The sequence below is a fragment of the Engraulis encrasicolus genome, chromosome 2, assembly GCF_034702125.1.
Source record: "Engraulis encrasicolus isolate BLACKSEA-1 chromosome 2, IST_EnEncr_1.0, whole genome shotgun sequence".
NCBI classification, from domain to species: domain Eukaryota; kingdom Metazoa; phylum Chordata; class Actinopteri; order Clupeiformes; family Engraulidae; genus Engraulis; species Engraulis encrasicolus.
The window spans coordinates 16,363,229-16,380,728 of NC_085858.1; the positions used below are offsets into that span (position 1 = coordinate 16,363,229).

General features: G+C 42.8%; 1 protein-coding gene across 3 annotated transcripts in view; it reads right to left on the reverse strand.

Moving 5' to 3' along the window:
- Positions 1–17,500, reverse strand: part of kcnh6a (potassium voltage-gated channel, subfamily H (eag-related), member 6a) — a 60,153-nt gene that overhangs the window by 15,355 nt on the left and 27,298 nt on the right. For 2 of the 3 annotated variants that reach the window (XM_063223219.1, XM_063223202.1), the window contains exon 7: positions 1,099–1,533. In XM_063223219.1, the coding sequence (XP_063079289.1) occupies positions 1,099–1,533 (435 nt within the window). The remainder of the gene's footprint in view (positions 1–1,098; positions 1,534–17,500) is intronic. The other variant, XM_063223211.1, reaches the window with a different exon arrangement.

The following is a 17,500-nucleotide window of genomic DNA, read 5'->3' on the forward strand; positions in this document are numbered from 1 at the left end:
GGGAATAAAAGTAAAGCTTGCATGGGGGATATGAAGGGAGAGAGCAGACGAAAGAAGAACTAAAGCTAGTTGTGGAGCTGGCCAGAGACAGCTGATGTGCATTTCAGGAGCAATGCGCATGCATTAAGTTTCTAAATATGCATTGTAGCTGCCAATGACAATGACAGGGGCGCGTCTATTCTAGCCATCATACAGACACAGTGAAGGTGGAGGGAGGAGGAAGAGAGAGAAAACCTGAAGAGAGGACGCTCAACTCGGTCGCGCTGGCAATGGTTAACTATTTTACAGTTGATGTGTGGCTGACATGTCTATTTTTACTCATTCATTAAAATACGGGACAAATCTCGTCCCTTACGTCCCCAACACGGAATGCATGATTTAACCGCCAAATAATCGCACGATAGCGAACGGCTTCTTTGTTTTGGATACAACCGTTAGCTAGCTGAACTTTTAAGTAAGGCATTAGCAGATGGGATGTTATCTCACATGAACCAGCAGGCACGACATTGTCCAATAAAAAAACGCATTTCTCATATCTGTAGAGTAGCCTTCATCAAAGGGCTGTGTTTGGCTGACTAGAAATAACCGTGAACTTCAGCAGTAGAGAACACACCTGGGATGGATTAAAATATGTGATCATTTTTTATATTTTTAACATTCTTTCTTTCTTTCTTTCAGTAGGTCCATTTTTAATTTAGTGCTGTACAAAAATTATTCATGGCTTATTTGCTAAACAAATGGTTTGTCTGAGAGCCAGATGCAGTTCCAAAAAGAGCCACATGTGGCTCGCGACATGGTCGCTTATTTTTCATAATTTTTCATTATTTAAAAATAATGTTTTTTTTGGGTTTTTTTTGGACGAAACAAGACAAACAGTAGTGGGAAGGAGTGGGATTGATTTTGAGTAGGAGCGGGCGGGATTGGGAGGCATTCTTACAGGAGTGGGATGGGATGGCATTTTTTTTGTTTTACTCCAGCTCAGGATGGGATGGGATGGGAATTTTTTTCTGGGAGCGGGATGGGACGAGAGTGAAAATCCACTCCCGTGTCATGCAACTTGCTCCCTCTATTTTTCCCTCCCTCCTGTCCTGTACTCACGTCTCTCACCTCATCGGGTCCGGAGCGGAAGATGAGCAGGTCAAAGGGCACTGCGGCCACGATGTCGATGAGGAACCAGCCCTTCAGGTAGTGGCGAGCGATGCGCGCTGGCTGGCTCACCACCTCGTCGTTGCGGTTCACGTACGTGGTCCTGAAGTTGATGATGATGTCCACCACGAACATCACGTCCACCACCAGGTCCACCACGTTGAGCGGGTTGCAGGTGTAGCCGCAGACGCGCCGCCGCTTCTCCTCCTGCTCGTTGAGGAGGAAGGCGGCCGAATACGGTGTGAAGACGGCCGTGTAGAGCACCAGCAGGAGGATCAGCCAGTCCCACACCGCCTTGAAGGGGCTGTAGTGCAGGATGGTCCACTTGTGGATGCGCGGAGCCTGGAGCTTGTACTCCGGCAGCACGTCCGCCCCCAGGGAGAGGACCTGGAGGAGGGGGATAGAGGAGGATGGGTAGGGAGTGGTGTGGGGGAGAAGAGAGGGGATGGACAGTGGAGGCAATGTTTTAGTAGTTTATTTACAGAATTCATGCAGCCCACTGTTATCACAAATTTGACCTTTTTCATGAATACCACCACCATCAAATTCAAAATATTCATTATGACAGGGAAAATTGCACTTTTCATACATGAAAATGGGGATCTTCTCCATTGTCCACCATTTCGAATTTCCAGAAATAGACAGCTTCAAAACATATGGTGCTTTGGTCACACCAGTAAATATTAGTTCATAATATAGTAAACTTTCATGAAAAGATCAAATTTGGCAGTAGACAGCACAGTTTCAATGAGCAGCATAGCAATACCTACTCTCATCCTACACAAGGGACCTTTAAGGCTTTGGTTTCACATATGCGTATATTTTTAAAAACTGGTATTTTTTAGGCAGTTTAGGTTTTAGAGAGTTTGAACTCAATTTATGTGTAAACAAAAGGCCAAAACCGATGAGTTAACAAAAAAAATCCATATACGTGAAAACAGGCTCTAGGTCTGAATAGCATGTACAGTAGATACATCAAAAATAGGTTTGGAGGGCTGCAGTGTTAGTCTTGAAGTGTAGGTTGAAGGTGGTTTTTGGTTATAGAGAAGATAATAAGCTGAAGATGGAAGTGTCCAAGGTACTCTCCAAAAAGTTATTATAGCTTTAATATAATGGCTAAATTATATTTGATTGAAAAATGGCAACATGTTCTGGACATAGTATGGCCTTCATCAGGGCAGTCATTCAACAAGGAAGTGACATGTACTATGTGCGAATTATGTTACCGTTTTTTAAATGAAACAAATATGATTTAGCAATTAATTGTTATTTTTTGTTTCAAACACTGCTTTGGATACTTCACCTTCAGTTTAGTATGTGGATGTGCTGTAGTAGAGAAACAGATATGAAGGTAGAGAGAAACAGGCGAAAGAGAAGGACACAATACATGCTATGAAAATATAAATAAAATAGACATGATACAAATAAAACCCGGAGAGAGGACCTGATGAGAAACCGGATGGAGTGATGGGTGCAAGGGGGGGAGGCAGGGTGACTTTATCACTTTATCAGTCTGTAAAGGAGATGTGATGGACTTGTGTTAGTGAAGTTATACAAAAACAAGGACATCGTTAAAAAATAGGCATGTGGAACAGGGGGAAACACGCAGAATAAATGGTCTTGAAAAGAATCGACTTGATATCAAATAAACATGACATTCATTCACACAAAGACATGAAGACAAAATGGAAGAAGCCAAAGAGGAAGCACACTAAACAGACAGACAAGCAAAGCCACCAAAAAACACAGAGATGTACATTGCAGGCTGCAATGAAAGACCGTTAGCCCACAGAGATAATATCTCTGTCTCGGAAGAGGCCAGAGAGAGAGAGACTGATCCAGGAAGCAATGAAACAAGAACTTCTTAGAATCTTTCCCCCACAGGAGGAAGCAGTCACTAAGCAGAACATATGATAAAACATGCTGCTGCGATGAAGTTCCTTCTTGTATATAACTAAATTCACTCAGTCTGACATATTTCATCACACAGTGCATTTTGCAGTGCTGACTCAACACTTAGAACCAACTAGGATAGTGATTCCCAACGGGGGCTGTACAGCCTCCCAGGGGGCTGTTAGAGAGCCCTTGGGGGGTGTTGAGAAGTGGCAATTGATGTGAATAAGTCTATTTTATTTTTTCGTACTAAGGGGGCTCTGGCAGGCTTTTGGTGAGATCAAGGGGGCATTGGGAGGCTTATGGTGAGGTCAAGGGGGCATTGGTTTAAAAAAGGTTGAGAACTACTGAACTAGAAGAATGTTAAAAATGCTGTGAATGTTGAAAGACGCATTGGGATTATTCCTCAAAATCAAATACAAACTTACAATGTCATGCTGACTACCACATGCTGTACGTCATGGCATGCTTGTTAGTTAGATGTGAAGATAGTGAGCTACTGTATTGTAACACAAGTCAAAGGCAAAGAAATGGCCACACCAGAGTATGTGGCAACTGAGCTGATACAGACGGGGTTGGTACAGATACATACACAAGATAACACACACCATTTGATCATGGCCTTGGCCTAAAGGCAACAACTTACACAAATACAGCTACACCAGACACCAAAATGCACGGGACGCACACACGCCCGCATGCACACACGTATGCACGTACGCACGCACGCACACACGCACGCACACACACACTGTGCCCAAAACATAACAATCCCTAATCTTAACCTGTCAGTGGGGACATGTTTTTACACTTTTACCAGTAACAACAAAACTACCCCAGCAAAAGGGGTCCAAAAATGTGGGGTCCAGGATTTGGGCCCCACATGGAGGGAGGCCCCCACCTTGTCTGTGTGCTCCAATAGCAGTGGCTTCACGAAAGTGGATTGGTGCAGTACATAAACACACACACACACAGTATCCACACACAAACTCATACAAATGCATGCGCTCTCACAAACACACATGCATACAGATTGTTCCCTTTGTTCTTTTTGGGAGGTTCCAAAATCCAAAGCAACACATTTATTTGCATCTGCACAAACACATCTCTCTCCCACTCAAGGAGAAAAGGTCAGCCTCGTCAATGAGGAGGGATCAAACCGAGCGAATGCCCGACAGGGCCACTGGCGACTGGGCAGCCAGCTGCATCCAATGCCCCCTCTGGGCTCCAGGCCAGACACTCTCATTATCAGCCTCATGTGGGATCACCATCAGATCCAAACTGGCATTCAAGGCCTTCGTATGGCATTTGCTTTCACATTCTTCAAATAGGTGTCTCACCAATAGCAACGGGTGGCTAGTCAGGGCACTTTACCGTTAAGGCGCCCACCTCGACAATAATGTCCTACCATTTTGGCTAGATTCCCAGACTAGATACATATTTTGCATTGTGAATGTAATTTCTAAAGTTGCCTTACTAAAAAGTTGTATAAGCTAATACTATGCATGTTGTGCGGGAAACACTGCATGTGGTCATGAACAAATTCATTAATTCATACACCACACTATAAGGCAATGGCACAACTTGGCTACTAATTTTATCCTTGTTGTAATATTGATTATTGTAAATATACTGAATAATAACGATGAAAGTGTTAGCACTGGAAAAAATGGAAAAATTACATTACACTATACTTCACATACTGAGTCATACTATTGCGTATTGCCACACTTCAGGCCCAGGCACAGTAACAAGAAGGCTCAGATGTCAAGTCTCTCCTATTTCAAGAGATGATAAAGATTACAGCCATGAGTAATACCATTGGTTACACTGATCCTGTCAGGCAATATTTACACAGAGGCATTCAACTGTTTTGGCATAAACTAGTCCGCTTGTGAGAAGCCAGAGCCATTGCCAAGTTTGCATCGTGACACATAATCCTCAGACAAACGCTACAGGAGCAAGGGGACAAATGGCCCTGTCTGACCTATTATCATGCGGCACTGCAAGGATAGGGGAGGAAGAGGAAGAGGAGAAGGAGGTAGGCGAAGCTACTTTGTCAAGAATCAAACATATCAGGACCAAAGCATGTCAAAAAAATTAAATCCCGGCCATAATTAGATCTTACAAAATCTTTGTAATACAGTACAGCCCAACAATAACAGACACAGTATTTTGTTTTCTTTTGCGTTATGAGTTAATTCCAATAAAGACACCAATTAAGGCAATTACCAATTGCACGTAGCAATGTTGCATATCACCATTTTGTTTGGCTTATAATGTCTGCCATGGTGGCAACACCATCACTAGCACCACGAACAGCAGCAGCATCAGTGAATTATGACCAAATAAGTCACATCATGGGTACATGTAGCAATATTGCACACAGTATCTCCATTTTGTCTGGCTTACAATGTGCAATAGGATGGCAACACCACCACCGTCACAGAACAGCAACACCACCAGTGAATGTGCTGATGGATAGTCTGGCCTCGCTGGCACCACAGTCTGTCACGTCAGCAAGTGCATCCCATCCTGGCCAACCGTCACACTGATCAATCCAGGTTAATATGTAGGCCACAGCCAGTGACAAACAAACAAAATAGAAAGTTAGGGAGGCACAGGGTAACAAGAGAGACAAAAAGAGAAGAGGAGAGACAGAGAGAGAAAAAAGGATAGAGAAGAAACACAGACAGAGAGAAGGGTTTCTGCTGTCCTAATGTGTGGATGGATGGCACAAGGGCTGACATTTAGTGAGAAGACTGACAGACGGGTGGGGAGAGGTTTCATTATCTTCGTGGACATAATGTTTCTATATTTTTCCTTTTTCTGTGACAAGGGACCCCCATTATAGGACACATCCACTGGCATTTAAGATTGACCAGGGTCAATAGGACCCTGTCATCATGAAATGTTGTATTGACAACCTGACTTCTGAAAAAATGAGTGATTCTACGATTCGGCTGCGCTTTTAAGTCTATGGATTTTATTTGCCAATTCCACTAACTATTAACTGCATCCAATGATGTTTTGGACATTAGCACACATTTATCTTTCATATAATACAGAAAGTGTAGACATGGCATTATTTCCCTCAGCAAGAATGAATATTTAATACTGGTTTTGGGCGTTTTCATGCCGTCCTGTTTTCCAAATGTCAGACTCAGTCTTCATATTAGCATGTAAAGAAAGTTGTTTTGCCCAAGACGATTGCAAATGTTGATTCACAGTAATCATCACAATATGACAAAACTGTCAGAAAGACCACTGTGCTTTCCATTATACATGAAATTTGCCATTTTTGTGTGTCCACGAAAAATGTGTTAACTGTGTTACGGTCTGAAACCCCCTCCATAAATCGGTAATGGTTTGGTCTTATGCCATACGAATAACATAGCGTGATGTCATAACCTCTTTGGCAGGATATGGAAAGACTTTTTGGTAAGTTTTGAGCTCCATCCTTCCATAATTTAATCCATTCTTTTTCATGTTCTCATAGCGGGAAAATTGCCTGTCAACTGTGTAATCAACATATTCATAAGAATCTGAATTAGAAATCACATGTAGAAAAACACAGATAAAGCATACAAATACATGAATTGATTAAGGTGTTGTGGTGGAACTTCTGAGGTCCTCAGTTAGCTCAACACCATAAAAATGGCTGAAATGTCAAGCCGTGTTACCGTCAGCTATGACAGTTGAGGAGGAGTATGTTTTTGCCAATTTATCTCCATATTGACAGACAAACAAACAAAATAATTTGTGTTCTAGGGAGATGGGTTTGTCTGCTCTGTTATTTCTCCTAAAAAAGTGCCAACTTGTTCCCCTGCACTGTTGACCGTAAAACAGTTGATTAACACAGTTGACTGTTTTGAAAGTGTTTTTGTGCTATTGATCCCTTATGTGCTGGAAAAATCCTATGAACAGACACTAGGAATTATCTCTGGAGAAGGAAGTCTTGTGTAAGAAGGGTGACTAAATTCAAATTAGAAGTTACAGGGATTTATAATGAAAAATGTGTCTGTATCACAGTGAATCATAAAATCATACTTATGAAGCTCAACAATCACATTTTCTATATCAGTTGCACAGATTAATGACAACATTATTGTTAAGGGACATAAGCACTTTCAAACGTATGTTCTTTCAACTCTGTAGTATTTTATATATATTTGAAATGACATAGTATTTGTCCATAACACTGTTGACAAAATAATCAAGCAAATGTTCGCTTTCATTAGCGTATTTATCAAATGATTTAAGATTAAGCTTGGCAATTTGCTTGTTTGGAAACGTAAAGATATACACTATGTAAACATCTAGGTCATTTAGTTGAAAAAAAAATACTGATAATTGACATTTTGCTTTTGCCAAAAGCGCAGTCGAATCGTAGAATCACTCAAATACATTTTGGTAACAATTAAAGGTATTCCAAGTGGGCCTTGAAATCATTTTCTAGAAATTACAATCATATTTTGGTGTGTGTTGCTATTGATTTTTGAGTTTTATTCTTTATTGGGTCAGAAGTGGGCCCTGAATATTTGTGACAATTTCGAGTGGGCCCCACGTTGGAAAAGGTTGGGAACCCCTGATCTATAGTAATCACAGTTAGGCCATACTTTTCATTATGTTTCTTGCTCATCTTGTCATAGCTGGTGGCCAGCAATTACTAGCGCAGCGAAAGCCCACATGGGAATTTCCCACAGCACACAGTGCTGTCTGCACACAACGAAAAAGCCTCACCTGTGCAAGGGGGCCGCCCCAAAGGAGCAGCAGTGCCAGGGGACACCACCATGCGCAGGGTGCCTCACACATAAGGGAGAAGGCTATGCAACCCTAAATCTAAGCCACGTTTACCAACATTGTTGCATGTTCCCTCATCATCAATGCAAATCCACATCAATGCAAATCAAATATTTCCCATAATATATTATCATTTGTACACAAAAGAGTCGCTTCGGTTTCCACCGATCAGAGAACTGCATCCATGACTTGTGCAGCAGGATATCATCATAAGTCCCTTTTCCATCAGATTTTTGAAACAAATTAATACTGAAGTCTAATTGTTTTTACAGTGATATTACATGTGCTCGGGTGTTTTTTATTATCTTTAAATCCACCTCTGCCAAGCGACTAAAGTTAATGCCACAAAGTTGGTGTTGTAGCAATATAACTGCTTTTCCATCACCTGTGTCGCATAAACGTTTTAATATACATCGTTTTAAATCAACTTATGTCTTATGATGGAAAAAGCTCACATAAAGAGTTAGGGCTGAAGTTTGAAGGAAAATCCAAGGTCTTTGTCAAGACCTTTGAGTTACTGCGGCACTCCTCAGCAAGCGGCAGAGTAAGTGCAAACAATTCCTGCCATTTATCTGTCAGCCCCGCTGGGATAAAAGCTTTTTGCTCAATAGCTCAGCACAACCTGTAAACTCGCACAACTGGAGAACAAACCCTAAAATAACCCTAAAATAAACCACTGCCTCCACACAACCACACTCCCAATCCCACCCACCACAACCAACGCCACCACCTGGAGAAAGCCCCTTAAAGGTATCTCGAAAGGGCGGACATCACAGGTTTAAAAAGTACAAACCCTGCCACAAATTTGCCCTAAGTCAATTCAATGAACCAGCTGATCCTAAATACCACACCAGGTGGTAGCCAGGTAGATGAGATAGATCAGTGAAATCACCTGTGTTAACCCCTTAAGACGCGGCTTTATACATTTGCTGTTACCAGTATGGTAATGACCAAGTCGTGGTGCATTACTGAAGGGCCTTTGTTGTGTCATGGTATTGTAGTGCTATGGTAGTTACATTTCAATGACTATTACAGCGTGCCACTGGAGGTACGGTGCGCATTAAGGGGCTACGAGCACATGCAGAAGGACTATCTGGCAGGACTGCTGCTCTCTCACTCCTGTTTGTCTACCCCTGCTATCTTGCCCTTTTAACCCCCTAGCACAGAGCCTATGTAATAACCTTACTGTCACCAGAATTGTAACGACTATGCCTTAATCTGTTACCTAAGGCTCTCTGTAGTGTCATAGCAATGTTGTGATAATGTAGTTGAGTATTTTCAGCAAATAGTGAATAGGTGCCGCCGGCGACCCCATCTGCAGTAAGAGTACGGGAAGCCTTACTGACCGGTAGCATGATGAGGGCTTCTGTGTCCAGAGGCGGCACCCAGCTGTTCTGCGGGCCCCAGCTGCTGCACAGGTAGGCCCTCAGGGCGGCCAGCATGCCACCACCACGGTGTACTTGGCGTCTGCCCTGCAGAAGGAACCGCTGCTCGTCCAGTATCAACCCCCTCCCCAATGCCACCATCAGAGCAACAACCACCACAAATGGAAGTGCACCACCAAACCTTTTCCCACTGCTACTGCTACTCACTCCATTGGAACAGGTCAACAATAGAGGATGTCTGTGTGGTTATCTTCAGAGGAAAAAACGCCTGATTGCCATGGAAGGTTGTGAAGGTTTCTTTTCTTGAGCATGCACCTAGTCCTGTCTTGTGACTGCCTGCATGTAAAGCAGAGGTGTACTCACACAGCATAGCATGTCCCCCTCTTATCCTTAGTCTGGAAAGTTTGGAAAAATGTACGTACGACTGTTTTAAACACAGATAGGCACACACACACACACACCTCCCAGGGAACATGTGACGTCTATTGTGTTCCGTGCCGAAAACATTGCCTGTCCTGGAACACATTGACAGATGGCAAAGTGCAAAGTAATGGTTTGGTTATATTGGCACTTTGTGTGTGTGTGTGTGTGTGTGTGTGTGTGTGTGTGTGTGTGTGTGTGTGTGTGTGTGTGTGTGTGTGTGTGTGTGTGTGTGTGTGTGTGTGTGTGTGTGTGTGTGTGTGTGTGTGAGTACTTGTGCGTTTGCCCGTGACTGTCTGAATGGAAGATTACAGGTATGTGGATTCATCAAGAGTTCCATTTAAGAAGGTAAAATTAGTAGCCAATATGTATTACTTCAAACAGCAGACTACTGTTTCATAATCTCTACATATAAAAATAAAAGCGTCTTTGTGTATGTGAATGGCTCCAATTTTACGATTTTGTTGGCACGCCTAAAACCCATGCCGACATTTTCAGATCTCATTTTTTCTCTGACACCACCCTGAAGAAACCACATACAGTAAACCCAACCACAAGCACACAAACAATTCTTACCACGTAACACCAAGCCACTCACTTGTGTAATACGGAATGTCTAACCTCAGAGAAACCAGGTTACAAACACCATCTCATACAAACACTAACAACTGAATGACCTATTTAACCGATGACAACTTCTGAAGTGTTCAACACAATGAGTCCTATTACAGTAATGTGTAAAGGATCAGGAGGCTGTTGTGTCATAACAGACTTCCACAAGTCTGAAGTTCTGATGGTGAATTCGTAAGGAGTAGACAGAATGTCACGGCTGCTTAAAATGTTCCATCAACGTCAAGCATGTAATTACAGTATATTCATAAATTCTACTCTTTGTGTGACCGTAACTCACTAGGGGACAGGTCCACCATTAGTGAACGGCCACTAACACAGCCTCTGACATTTGAGACATACTGTGACATTTGAGATTGCTCAATAGAACCCTGCAGTGTATAGCATCATTGAGCTAGACACTATTTTATAGATCAGATCCGCATCCCACGGCTGCCCTTCTCTCCCCACAACAGAATCAGAGATATTCTATAGAGATATGCCAACATAATAGGTTTCTATGGGCACCTAACGCAACCAGGTTCCGGTCTGCCTAAAGGGGCGTGTCATAATGCTCCTACAATGAATAGAACAGTCCTTAGGTCTGCCTAGGTCTGCCTAAGGGGGGCCATAATAGAACCAGGAAACAATGGGCCAATGGAACCTCTCTCTCTACTCTCTCTGACAGAATTCTGCCCTCCTCCTCAGCTGGAGGTAGATGGGAGCGTCTGCATGACCTCTGTGCTTATGACCTCACAGTGTGTGTCCCGTACGCCCTGCCATGTGCTCTGGCTACAAGGCATTTCAGACCTTGGCATTTCAGACAGGACATGCAGCCAAGTCTGCACAATGTACCACGGACAACGGAACATGTGAAAATAGTGTAAATATACTTTTTATCAATCCCAGAACAACGGAACATTTTCAGTCATAAGCAAATAACATTATTCTGAAGGGAGACTTCGAAAAGGACATATTCCCCTTGAATCCATTTTGAAAATGCACCCTGCCGAGTGACACTGATGAGAATATTTTGATTTACAGTTACAGATAGAGTCTGTCAAACTGCTTTCCCTCCTCCCAAAGCTATAACTAGATCATCTGTCTATTAGGTCTTTTCAATGATGTCTGTCATTCCTTGATTGGTTTGAAAGCTTTGTGTGAGGTTTACAGTCATTTGAGAAGACAGTCTTCAAGTGACTGTGCATTTGTTTCTATACTGATGGACGGATGCCAGCTGAAATTCTTTACCTCACCTACCCCACCCTCACTTCTTTCACTTCTGATCTTCTGCGTCAGCATTACATTTGGACATGCTACTTCCTGTCTTGCCCATGTATCAGTTCACCATCTCTTACCAATGCTCCCTGTCATCAAGTTATGTGCTAAGGTAGTATTTTCTCGAAGTATGAGGTGGGCCCCACCAGTGGAGCCTGGAAGTAATGCAGGTAGGGCATGTGAAATTGGAAGTCTTTTTATTGCATTCTTGAATACTTTTCTGTTTTGCCAGTAAGCACTCAGCAAATATGTATTTACCTATTGTGTGTGATTAAAAAAACATTAGATAGGAAACAAACTTACATCTGCACTGTTATTGGTGCAATATCATCAGCACAAGTGGGGCACGGAAAATCCCCTACTTCTGAGATGGGAATGATAGAAGAGGTTTGAGAACCACTGTGCAATGCCAGAGGTTATTGAGAATAGTTCTGGGAGCCACAATTTTCCGGGTCATTGCATTGTGCCTCAATTTGTTTGTCTCACCATCGAAAACTGGGCTGCTTTTAGGAATGTTTGCATGTGATTTTGATGTGATAGGGTCTATTGACCATATTAGTGAATTCCGTGTATTTTAATTATAAAAATATAACCATGCATTTGATAACATACATATCTTCATTTCATTCAACATATCCATCAGCTACTGAAGAGGGGTATTAACAATCATCCTCTCTTTGATATGTCAGTCATTTATTCAATACCACATCTTCTCACAATTTTGTCACTTGCAGTTAAAAGGTGACATTTTTACATGACAGCTCCGCGACCCACCAAGAACCCCTCCGCGACCCAATTTTGGGTCCTGACCCACCGGTTAAAAGACACATGATAGAACTGTCACAACTTTTAAGAATCCCCCTTCAGCTGGGTTCCATTCTCTGTCATTATGGCTACTGTGAGCCAGAAACTGCAGCAATCACTTAGTGCCAGACAGACTTGGCACCATCTCGCAACCCCCATCTGCAGGTACTCACAAAAAGAATCAGCATATCACAGTGCGATAATAAACCACTGTGTGAGAGAATGAGCAGACTGACTGAACAGACAGATTCAAAAACAGATTATATTTTTCAGTGTTCCTCACATGGATTTTCTCCCCTCTGCCCATTACAATGTATGGTTTGGACTCCATTATCCTGGTCTCACCATTACTCCTTGGATGGGATTTTACCCTATTGCTGATCGTTTGGGCACGTCATGTAATTGGCCTGTATGTAACGCATCCAGAATTGTATAAAGTAGACGTAGAGGTACTCTTAGAACATGTAGTTACAACACTAATGTTATGCTATTACATGGTTTCAACTTAGTAATAATATACTAATAGTGATGTGATTACATCTGTAGGAGTACTTCTACTTCTACTTTATAAAACTCAGTCTAAATGCATCCCCTTTCATCCCACTCCCTTGACCCTCTCCCATTTCCTGGAATGGCTATGTTGGAAACCAACTTTTGTTATCTCGTCCCAGAAGACCAAACCATGCAGTGTATAGGGAGAAGAGAATTGAGTGAGAGTGTACGTAAACGAAGACCAGGCGAGGACTTCAAAAAGGTCTCCCAAGATGGCCGAGTGGCATACTAGAACTGAGGTCTTTCAGGTATATTTTGGAGGAAACTGCTTAGTGATGCTTAAAGCAGAGATCAAGGTTCAAATACTGTACCACAAACACTCTGAATGTCATGACAATGTAAGTTCACTATATGCTGACTTGGTATTAACACATTGTCAGATTTGCCAGTTAAATGACTACAATATACACAGATACTTTACTGTTACTACAAGGACACTTTCCATAGCAGTCAAGGCCTCATCTATTCATATCAAAATAATAAATCCTACACAAACAGTCTACTGAGCATTTTAATCTACTGTATTTCTACCATCTCACACTTTTATGGCTTTTATGAATAACCTCAGAGTCTTCAATGAACACCTGCTTGTTGTAGCCTTCCCACAGTCAAATTAGGCCCTTTGCATAATAGGAGAGACTAGCCCCATGTGTAGCATCAATGACGGGAGTTACCAAGGTGACACGGTCTGATTATTCACATTAGTAACTAATGAGTTCATCCATACTTCAGTGTTAATTCAAAACTTAGAGAGTCGATGTAACATCCACTAGAGTGTATTTTGTCCCACAGTACTCTCAAAGTGTTGAATTAGGACTTCAACTTGTGGCACCTGGGGGAAACTGAAGCAATTGTAGGCCTACTGAAAAAAAAGAAACTATACTGCAACAAAACAGTCGGATGCGGAGGAGTAGGAGGAGGAGTTGATGGTATCAGGGCTTTTACACTTCTAGCTCAGGGTGTTCTGATACAATCACTCTCTGCTCTCTTCCTCTGTTCCTCTGTTTCTGTGTCACATAGAGACACACACACTGTTACTCACATGTTTGCACGCATACAGTACAACAATATGTCCCACATCTGCATCTGCACACATATGCAGAGACATCTCTCTCTCTCACACACACACACGCACGCACGCACGCATGCATGCACGCACGCACGCACACACACACACACACACACACACACAGCAGTACTAGGTGAAAGAGAGAGGAAGAGACTAAGACAGTGAGAGAGACAGAGAAACAGAAACGCATGGGAACCCAGAAACACACAACAGCCATAAAGTTGCGTTGAGACTTTTTCTATGACGTGTAGAGTGTGCACCAAACAGCCTGTTGTAAGTAGCCCATCAATATTAGCAAAGGACACACAGGCCCATTATGCCATGCTGTAGTGTAGCCTCTATCTATGGCTTTTCATAGCATATGCACTCAGAAGAAAAAATCCATTCGGCCCACAAACCTAACCAACCTACAGCCTTCTTCCACAAAGAAAGCACACACATGCACGCACACAGGGCAGGCGGACACGAGGCGTCTGCCCATGAAGCCACTCATGCGCAGGATTGGAGGTTATCGATATAATCTAGCGGGACGGGCGCTCTTTCATAATGATGGACCCAGTTTTTAATCTATCCCTACTGTCTGCACGGAGGTCTCCCCCACTGCTGGCCAAGCACGCAAAGACAAATACACATCATGGCATACAGCACTACACACACTACACACACACACACGCACACGCACACACACACACACACACTAACCTCACACATTAACCCTAACACACAGACACACACACACACATGCAAGCCCATGACGAATTACATGTCGACACACACTTCAACATACATAATACATATTATATACAGCGTGCCAGTGAGAATTAGAGTGCCAAGAGAATTATTCACAGGCACACATAAAACAGCAAAGTCAAGATGCATCCATAAGTACCCATGGCCCACATCCATTTACAGTAAGTAAGTCGCACTGAACTCCAACTGAATTCTCCAACACTGCGCACACAAAGTAAAGAGAAGCAAAACCGCACAGTGGGTTTCTACACAGAGGCTAATTTTCTAGCATCTTAAATTGACAAAAAGTAATTGTTCTCAACTTTTTAAACTCAAACTTCAAACTGTTGTAATTGATCTGGTCACTGAAATGGGCAGACACAGGCAAACTTTGAAATAAAAAAAAGTCTTTAAACACAATGATTTACAAGTTCCATTCCACTGCCTTAAAAGTGAAATTTCACTGAGGAAAGGAGAGAAAGGCTAAAAAGGACAAAGGGAAAAGAGGTATAAACAGAGAGACAGGGCGTCAGGGACACACTTGGTGGTGAGACAGAGTGGAAATTGAGCAAAAGAACACTTACGGGCTTGAGTTTCTGTTTGAAGCTCATGTTGACATTCTCTGAGTAGCGTTGAGAGCTAAGGCAGTATTCCACTGACCACTCGGCTCTCACAAGCGGGAGCGAACACACACACACATACTCGCACAAACACACTCAGACTGACACACACACACACATACAGACGTAGGAGGAAGGATCCGAGACAGAGGCTCGCACGGAGAGAGTGAGAGAGGGCGGGACAGAGGGAGGGATGGAGAGAGTGAATATAAGAGGGTGAAAGGTGGGAAGAGGGAAAAGACTGAAAGAGTGGGCCTTGGTTTGACACAATCTCCTCCCATTTGTCATAACTTCAGACATGCTGATGCTGCTTTTTTGGCTTTCACTTCGCCCTTGATTTCATTATTTCATTCATTTATTCTTTCTTTAAAGTGTTGTGACACTAAAGTTTAACTTGTTTGACAAATGCACACACCATTGTCTTCTAAACTAAAATGGACAAGGCTGCAGACTGATTATTCTTCTATTAAATACACCTTTTTCAAACAAAAAAAGACATATACTCATTTGCATTCACACAAACAAACACTCAACCACACAAAGTCCTACGAAGTGCATCACCGGGGGAGAGTCACATAATGTGCTTGATGTTATGCAGACTAATCAATAAATACAAGAATCAATGATTGTAGTCATTTCCCCTTTGGTGACCTACGCCAATCGACATCCAATTATAGAAGTGGGAATCAGCAGGGTGAGGTGTGTGTGTGTGTGTGTGTGTGTGTGTGTGTGTGTGTGTGTGTGTGTGTGTGTGTGTGTGTGTGTGTGTGTGTGTGTGTGTGTGTGTGTGTGTGTGTGTGTGTGTGTGTGTGTGTGTGTGTGTGTGTGTGTGTGCGTGCTTGTGTGCATGGATGTGTGCGCTCGTGTGCATGCTTGCGTGCATGCATGTTAATCTTTGTGAGTGTGTCTATGGCGTGTGTGAATGTGTTACACCTTACGTCATAGGAGGTAAGGTTGCGAGCTTGAGGGAAACTCTCTGTGTAAACAAAGATGACGACAGCCGGAGGACGACACATCACCACAACAACAACAGAGACCCTCTTCACAGCACCTTTCACTTCACCATATAGACTACTTTACTTACAAAGAAACAAGCAAGGAGTACACAGTGAAAATGCAGTGTTAATTCAGCATTTAGAGAGTGCTCTGGGATCAAATACACTCTACAAGATGTTAAATTGTCTCTGTAAGTGGTAGCCTCTTACTGCAGATAAGCCTATTCACTCTGTTGAAAACTACATCATAGCAACATTGCTATGACTATAAAGAGAGTCTTAAGTAACAGATTAAGACTTGGTCACTCACTACCATTTTGGTGACAATAAGTTTATAACAGAGGCTCTGCGCTAAGGGGTTCATTTAACACTGTTTTTTCACTCTGTAACAAAAGAAGAAGGGAGTCATGGGTGAGATTGAGAGAGAGAGAGAGAGAGAGAGAGAGAGAGAGAGAGAGAGAGAGAGAGAGAGAGAGAGAAAGCGAGAGAGAAAGTGAGAGAGAGAGAGAGAAAGCGAGAGAGAAAGTGAGAGAGAGAGTGCTACTGCCACTCTTTGTATCCATGTGTCCATGTGCCCTAGAGGGGCCAAGGTCATGGGTAGGGCACCTCATGTGGAGGGTTGGGGTGAGAGCCTGAGAGGAGATAAGAGAGATCCATAGCTACCAACTCTCTGTCTAGCCCTCTACTTGCACTTCCTGATCCTATCCTTCTTCCCTCCCTGCAGCCTGGACCTTCTCTCCTTCACCTTTTCCTCTTTGCCTCTTTCCCTTTGCCTCTTCTTCTCTTGAGCACTCTTCCTTCAGGCCTGATAGGAGAAGACATTCCTCAGCCTGAACCTTTGACACTTTTTGAAAAATGAAAAAACCTAATGACTGAGTATACACATTTTATTCTTGCAAACTCTGTCAAACCTCAGCCTGAATACTATCATCCCTGTAACCTCCGCTGAGTGCGGAATCTGTCTCAGTACTGGTCAGTGGAAGTGAGGAACATACTGTATACTGTAAACACACATAGAGCCAAATAGCTCTGAGTTGAGAGCAGAACATATGCATGGTTGACAGGGGCGAACCCACAACAACAGCAATAGTCCTGAATCTGACTGTGCCGGTAATTAAGCTACCACAAAGTGGTGACAGAGAGACAATCTCCATATTTACCACAGATGCACTGAGGGTGATGCAAGAGATACACAAA